This window comes from Lemur catta, chromosome 3 (assembly GCF_020740605.2).
Source record: "Lemur catta isolate mLemCat1 chromosome 3, mLemCat1.pri, whole genome shotgun sequence".
In the NCBI taxonomy this organism is placed as follows: Eukaryota; Metazoa; Chordata; class Mammalia; order Primates; family Lemuridae; genus Lemur; species Lemur catta.
In genome coordinates, this window is record NC_059130.1 from 88385679 (window position 1) to 88394171 (window position 8493).

At 41.7% G+C, this 8493-nt stretch overlaps 1 protein-coding gene across 8 annotated transcripts in view; it reads left to right on the plus strand.

Annotated features, from left to right (window-relative positions):
• TTC39A (tetratricopeptide repeat domain 39A) overlaps positions 1 to 1158 on the plus strand; it is a 39438-nt gene extending 38280 nt beyond the window's left edge. For all 8 annotated transcript variants that reach the window (XM_045548053.1, XM_045548054.1, XM_045548055.1 and 5 more), the window contains one exon: positions 115 to 1158. In XM_045548053.1, coding sequence (XP_045404009.1) covers positions 115 to 238 — 124 coding nt within the window. In that variant the 3' untranslated portion in view covers positions 239 to 1158. The remainder of the gene's footprint in view (positions 1 to 114) is intronic.
• Positions 1159 to 8493: the final 7335 nt, after the last annotated feature.

An 8493-nucleotide genomic window follows, 5' to 3' on the forward strand; every position in this document is an offset into this window, starting at 1 on the left:
CACTTAACTCTTTCTTTGGACACGGAAGAGGGTGGGTCTCGCACTGCTCAAACTGAAGAAAAGGACTTCTGGGAGCAAGCAGCCTCACATCTCTGATTCTCTGCTCACTTCCAGGCAAAACTACAAGAATTATTCCATGGAGTCAAGGACACATTTTCGAATCCAGGCAGCCACACTCCAAGCCAGATCTTCCCTAGAGAATGGCAACAGATCCATGGGCTCATCAGTGTCCTTGTAGCTTTGTGCAGCTTCCCAGGCTGGAAGACAAACTGAGACAGCTGGATAGAGCTCCCGGAAACATTTCAAATGATCCTCTCCCCCTGCCCTGCCCTGCCCTTGGGGTCCACCGGTGCTCCCGTGGGATGGCACAACATGGGTACCCATGCAGAAGCCAAGCCAGCATTTTCACCAGTGCGGCCAAGGGCCTTTGCCAAGGGCAGAGCAGGTGGAGCCTTCTGCCTGCCCTATCACACATACGGGTACTTGTTTTTCACTGTGATGTTTAAGAGAATGTATGAACAGTTTACATTTTCCTTAGAAATACATTGATGGGATCATAGTTGGCTTAAAAAAAAAAAAAAAACCAACACCAACCAACCACCTGTAAATCTTTGTTTTCACTCATCACGATCTGGAGGTAAATCTCTTCATATGAAGCCAAAGGGCAAATTGCTTTTCAAACTTCAGCAAGTTCCCAGCTTCTCAGACTGGAAGGACCTTCCTTTCAGCGGACCTGGGCAATGCCCAGGAGAGTCTGAGCCTCAGGCTTTGATGCTTCTGGGGGTTGGGCACCGAGGATGCACACAGACACCCACCACCATACTTCTCACACTTCATTTCACACCCTTTGTAACTTCCAATTTAAAAATCTAGCATGTGTGAGATAAAATTTGAGCCTATCTGTAGAAAAATCAGTCTCCACCAGTAAGGACTGTAGCTGCCAAGGCCTGATGGAGGAGCTGTGTGGCCTTTTCTGTGCCAAAGCCAGGCCCTGTGGGGGGCGAGGGGGAGGTTCTCAGAAACCAGTCTGCGTCCTTGCTCTATGCCAAACTGGAACCACTGGGAATAATTTATGAAATATAAAAATCTTCTGTACTTTGCTCCAAGGTACATTCATTTACTGACAGCATTTTCTTAGAAATAGAAGGGTTATTCTTGGCCTGTTGTATATGTGTTAGATTTTTCAGTTAAGAGAAAAGAGATATTTAAATTATAAAATTTATACACTTAAGAGATCATGCAACATTTATTTCAGTAAAATATGTGTTGCTTGAATTCTTGGGCAAGGCAAGAAGTCTTGATCAGAAGCCACATGGCCCGTGCATGTTTCCTTTAGACAACACAGTGTTTTAAACATTTTTGAGGCTGGTTGCAGTGGCTCACGCCTATACTCCTAGCATGTTGGGAGGCCAAGTGGGAGTGGAGTTCAAGGTTGCAGTGAGCTGTGATAGCGCCACTGGGTGACAGAGCAAAATCCTGTCTCAAAAATAAACATTTTTGAATCAGTTACCAACATTTACAAATAGGGAGATTTCACAAATGAATCTGGTCTCTGGCCTCTAATTGAAAAAAAAAATGGCCCCACAAGACAACAATCAGCTGGAGCTAAGTAGAATTTATTTTAAACACTTATATTACCCTAAAAGCATCTGAATTTGCAACCTCTGGAACTGTTAAAGTGGGAAGGCAAGTTCAGGGACCAAAACCAAGCTTTACCATTCACATTCTAATTTCAGCACACTACAACTTAACCATGTGCCTGGAAGGAAAATCAGGTACACAGTAAGAAATATACATCTGTGAAAATGCAGCTCCCCAAATGCACGAATGCAATGTCTAGAAGAGATAAACTATAGTCAACTTTTCCAGTCTCCCAGCATTACTGTATTCAGCACTTATGAGCATCTGCCGGGGCCTCCTGGGTTAACATATTAAAACCCAGTCAACCCCAGCCCCCTATGAGTGATACTGAATGAAGTCAAGGGTTTTAGGCAAAACATATTAGGAAAAAAAAAAAACAAAGCAAAAAAAATCCCATCCAAGATCATCTTTTGCACTGAGTACTGTCGCAGTAGAAATGCTATGAAAAAAATCTCTCTCATTTTGTCAGGGCTAGGCAAAAAAATAAAAAAATGCTCTCCATAGAGAATGATTGCTTTACAAGCTCTCTCTTTTCCAAAGCCTGGATGAGTAGGACAGGGCTGTGGAAGGAGGGTGGGCTTTTGTGGCTTCCCCACGTTAGAATGCTGCCTGCTGCTGTATCAAAGCAGCGTTGAACACAGGACACCAAACATATAATTTGGAAAATTTCAGTTTACAAAAAAAACCTCATCACAACATTCATTTCAGGTGCTTCTGCTTTCCACCTGCAACTTCTGAGATAACCCATCAAAAACATTTATGTGAAGGAGAATAAAAACATTGAGTTTCTAACACCGACATATCCTATGCAGGGACCTTTGAAAAGTGAAAATCCCATCATGGGTTTCTCAGTGTCTTGAGTCATTTCTGGTCATCGCTTCTCTAATAGTGCAGAACTTCCCAGCACATGTGCCCTGGTAGGCAGCAGACCAGGTGGACAGTTTTGGCCTGGAAATATGGAGACCTGAATTCTAGTCCTGACTTTGCTATTGATTTTCAGATTGACCTTGACCAAGTCACAGATCCTCTAAAAATGAGCAGTTTGGGCTGTATTAAGGCTCTTTCCTGTTCTCTACAGTTTCCGTTTCTGGGTTTTCATCTTCAAAATGAGGCAACAGATATACCTCCCTACCTTTCTGTCAAAGCCTTGTGTCCCAAGCAGTCCAACCAGAAATAACAGGCTTCCTTAAACAGGGGCTCTACAGTAGCCTGGACACCCAGACAGCAAGTAATTCTCATTTAGACAAAGCGTAAATCCTGTACCACACAGACAAACTCAGTTGTTAGGGAAGTAGCAACTGTGTAACATAATCTGAACAGACCCTGGGCAACGGGCAGTCTACCTCAGCCTCTCACTGGTTACAGGCCCTCAGACTGGCAGGGAGCCTTCCAGTAGCATGCGGGTCCCTATCAGCTCCCCCACATGTTGGCAGGTTTCCCTATTACTTATCTCTTGAGTCAGAATGGGAGTGTTTCCAAGGCAGTTATCGTCATTCACAGCAAAAAGCCACGACCTGACATCAAAGCCAGGACCCTAAAAGGCCAACATCAACCCAAGATTTGGCTGTGGTCCAGCTGGGCCATTCCAGCAACTGAAGAATGGCACTAGGAGGTTTTCAGAAAGCCCCAGCCTGCTGAGTGCTAGAAACATTCAACAAGGTAATCAAATCCAGACACTTTTCTCTGGAGTTACTCCCAAGTTCATTTCTTATGAGATGATTGGGAGTTGATAATAGTCTTTTCCTTGTTTGCTTCCAACTTAAAGCCTAACAGAGTCCCTTTACAACAACCGTTTCCTTGTGTCCTTAGCTTCATCACACTAATTCAGTAATAAATGAGATGTCCAAATGGGAACTTCTTATGCCCACCCCAGATGTATCTTTCCAAAGTGCCTTTCCACTTGGGTTAGCACAGCTCCTTTGAAAGCTAGAGCAAAGTCCGTTACTGACCAGTAGGGTAAGTCCACGAATAAGAAGCCTCATTTAGGGGCTTGAAAAATCCATTTCTAAAGCAATCTATGGCTGCTTCCATTATATAAAGTCAACTGTTAAGTGACAAAATGTGACTAGAGCCCTGTGGGGAGGCACATAATTAATTACTGCGGGTTTGCTAAAAGTTGACACTTAAGTTTAATCAGAGACATTACAGCTAATACCTCACAAATGACTGGACTGTTTTTTTTTTTTTTTTCCTTAACAAACACTTTAGAACATTAGACACCATATGCTCTCGGGAGATTAATAAAAGTGAATATTAAGTGCTCACTATCAACCAGTTGATAGTCTAAGCACTTTACATTTATGTAATCCTCATAACTACCCTGTGAAGTAGGGACTATTGTTGCCATTGTACAGATGAGAAAACTGAGACAAAGTTTAAATAACTTAGGCAAGTTCACACAGCCATTTTGCAGCAGAAAGATTTGGAGTCAGACAGCCGAATTCTAAAGCCCATGCTTTGCTACATTGCTGGTCAAACTGTAAAAGTCACTTTAAAGCTGGACCTGACTTATACTCTTGGGCCACTGTTAAGGATGGAAGCAATACTGGCTAATAACCACTGGAAATCCTTGGCTAGGAAGACATGGAGCATGTTTGTGTGGCATGGTTCTGACTTGGAAAAAGCCAAAAGAAAAAACCCTTCAGCAACAGTACTGGCTCATAAAATCACTGAAGGATGATGGAGGAAAGGGCATGATCTAACTCCCCACTTGGATAGGAATAGTTCGGTCAACTACCCCAAGTCGGGAAGTGAAGGCCCCAGGCCTGGACTGAGGTTTGAGGGGTAGCAAACCATATGCTAGAAAAGGCTTAGTATGAGACAATGAGAAGTAGAAACATTGGCTAACTGGAAACATATGATGCTACAGGCACTCAAAAACGTTTTTTAGTTTTAAGCACGAGTGCTTGGCTAAACATATCACACATGTGGGTCAAAGTGATCCATGGGCCATAAATTTGTCCCTGCTGAGCTGGAGTTGACTTTATGCAGTTATCTCAGCAAAACAGGTTGTGAGCAAATTCATAGCATAAGAAAAGCCTGGTTTACTAAAAATACCCAGGCTTATTTATTTTTTACAGACAAGGTCTTGCTCTGTTGCCCAGGCTGGAGTGTAGTGCACAGCTCACTGCACCCTCCAACTCCAGGGCTAAAGCGAGGATCCTGCCTCAGCCTCCTGAGTAACTGGGACTACAGGTGCACACCACCACGCTTGGCCTCAAGTTTTAAGTTCTGTCAATTCCATGGGGTAGTGGATAAAAGCCCATACTGTATGCAACTTAGTTGAACTACTTCACCACTTCGAGAATCAGTTTACACTCATGTAAAATGGGGCCTAATGCCGATTGCTTCACAGGGTTGCTGAGGATAAAAAGAAATCATGTAAATAAATAGCCTAGCACAGCCCCTGGTATACAGTACTAAGAAGGTAAATTTATTGGCCCACATATGCTGTGCAAAGGCAGTAGTGTTTGGCGTGAGGGATGACTGAATCAGGGGCACTAGTGGGGCCACTAAGGCTTCTTCATCTCTTGGCTTTGTTCCTGTGTCAGATTTATTTCTTGAACTGGTTTCTCCGTGGGGCAGAGTTACACAACAGTTTAGGCCTCATGTCCTTATAGCTTATGAACAGCAAAGCAAAGGGCTCCTTTCCCTAACTCCACTATGAAAAACACAGGGTAAGGACAGTTAGTCTAGCTTGGCTCCAATGTCCATCCTTTAAGCAAGTGGTTCTCAAAGTGTGGTACCCAGATCAGTAGCATTAGCACCACCTGGTAACTTTTTAGAAATACAAATTCTCAGACCCCACCCAGGCCCAGCAATCTGAGTTTTAACAATATGTGCAGATGAATCTAATGCACACTCAAGAACAACTGCCTTAGAATGGGAGAGACGTACTACAATTGGCCCATCTTTTGACATATGCTCAGTGGGGATTATCACTAAAAGGGAAGATGGGGCGCTAGGAAAACAAAAACACTGTAAATCCATTATTATGTCCTTTCTTTCAAAAGCTGATATATAGGAAGTATTCCTTGCTGCACTCCTAGGTAAAGAGGAGGAGGACAGGGGTGTAGTGTGCAGTAGTGATTAGAGAAGGGGTTATCAGAAAGCTGCCCACCCAGGGAGAGCTTTGCCTTTGCCCTTCTCCTTGCCACCTTCCAAGGTCTTTATAAGATCCCTACTGGAAAAGTTCCTTGCGGCGGTAGCTCCTTCTCCATCAGAAATATTCAGATTCCTTAGGACCTCTCTTTCCCCCCAATTTTCTCCATCCCTTCACTTGATATATATCTGTTGAGGAGCTCCTGCTCTCGTGGAGCTTATTCAGATAGGGAAGACAAAGGAGAAAACAGATTTAGAGGCATGAAGTAAACAGTCACGCACCATATAATGACATTTTGGCCAACGATGGACCACATACTTGACGGTGGTCTCATACGAGTAAAATGGAGCTGAAAAATTCCTATCACCTAGTGACATCCTACCCGTGGTGAGGTTGTAGCGCAACGCATTACTCACATTTATGGTGATGCTGGTGTAAACCCACCTACTGTGCTGCCTGTCATATAAAAGTCTAGCACATACAATTATGTGCAGTACATAATACTTGATATTGACAATAAACAACTATGTTGCTGGTTTATTTACTAAACTATACTTTTTTAGAGTGTACTCCTACTTATATAAAAAAGTTAACTGTAAAACAGCCTCAGGCAGGTTCTTCAGGAGGTATTTCAGAAAAAGGCATTGTTATTATAGGAGATGACAACTCCATGTAGTATTGCCGCTTAAGACCTTCTAGTGGGTCATGATGTGGAAGCAGAAGACAGTGATTTGATGATCTTCACCCTGTGTAAGTCTAGACTAATGTATGTTTGTACATTAGGTTTTAACAACAAAGTTTAAAAAGGAAAAAAAATATTACAAATAGAAAAAAGCTTACAAAATAGGGATATAAAGAAAATATTTTATACTGCTGTACAATGTTTGAGTTTTAAGCAAAGTGTTATTACAAGAGTTAAAGAAATTAGTTTATAAAGTAAAAGTTACATATATTAGGGTTAATTATTAAAGAAAAATATTTTTTGAAATAAATGCAGTGTAGCTTAAGTGTACAGCATTTACAGTAGTGTATAGTAATGTCGAGGCCTTCACATTCATTCACTGACTCACCCAGAGCAACTTCCTATCCTACAAGCTCCATTCATGGTAAGCGCCCTATATAGGTGTACTGTTTTTCTTTTATACCATATTTTTTACTCTACCTTTTCTAAGATACACAGTATGTTATGTTTAGATACACAAGTACTTACCATTGTGTTACAAGTGCCTACAGTATTCAGCACAGTAATATGCTGTACAGGTCTGTAGCCTAGGAGCAACGGGCTATACCATACAGCCTAGGTGTATAGTTAGTAGGCTATACCATCTAGGCTTTTGTAAATACACTTTGTGATGTTCCCAATGATGAAATCACCTAAAGACAGAGGACTGTAATGAGATGTATTTGGTAAAGACAGAAGATAAGAAACCATCTATTGAACAATGGAAAGAAGAGAGCTCCAGGGCAGAAAATACAGTACAAGGACTTGAGACAGGAGTTTGACATTTTAAAAGACACAAAAAGATGGTCCACGATGTTAGATGGTAGAGTGAAATGAGAGGCAGAAAGCCAACGCATCTCTTGAGTTTGGGTTTTATTCTCAGCATAATGGGAAGCTTTTAAATTTTAAGTAGGAAAAGGACATCATCCAATTTATTCACTTAAAATTATTTTAGCTGCTGTGTGAAGAATGGATTATATAGGGTTAAGCATGGAAGTTAGCCTCCAGCACCAACTGCTTTTGGTTTGTCTGAACTGCTAATAAAAATACTGCATCTTCCCTTACCCAGCGACTAGACTTAGAGGAAAAAGATAATGCCTTCAATATGCTAAGTGATAACCAAGCTAAGACTCAATGTGAGCTGGCATTTCTTGTTCTTTGCTCTTCACAGGAAATCAGAAACCCAGTTTATCAAAATCCATACCCATGAACAGGATTTCTTACTTCAAAGGTATTTTCAAAGCCAATAACTCGAAGTTTAAGAAATAGTCATGAGAGTAGAACTTGCAGTAATGGCCCATCTGAAAATGCTATAGCACCTGTCTCACAACCAGAAAGAATGCTTATGAATTATTCTTCCTCATGTCAAGATAATACCACAGCGATTATGAGTGTTAAGTATGGGCCACAAAGACCAAATACTCTGTGAAAAACAACCATCCTTCCCCACACGTTGCACACTAAAATCACAGCTATTAATTTATAACCAGTTTGCTGACTTCAGCTACGCTCGTGGATAGAGGATCATCGTTCTGCACTGTTTCAAAGCTGAAGGATTGGCTTTAATTCTGGAATTGGCAGAATGTGGCCTATTCCTGCATCTCTTTGTATGAACAGTACTAGAAGCCAATCTCAATGTCTTTTTGAGAACAGAATCTAGGTTTCCCAATTCACACCATACCTAAAACTTGCTTTTGGGTCTTAAGTGACCAGACTGGCTATTACGGTGGCCTCCTAGAGGAAAGTTTGGCCTTTTTTTGCATAGCCATTCAAATCCTCTTCACAGGCATTCAGAGTACACACTACAATGCTCAGACTTTTAGGGCAGGACCTTAGTTAGCTTCTTCAACTTCTTTTTCTCAGTGTTAAGAAATCTGGAAACTACAAGCACTAATGTTATAGAAGGGATTCAATGCCAATAGGTGCTGCTCCTCTTTTTATCACAATCAGTTTCAGATGCCTAAAACCTGTACCTTACTGATAATGCTCTTTCTAAGGGCAAACTTTCTTTGGAAAGCACTAAAAGATA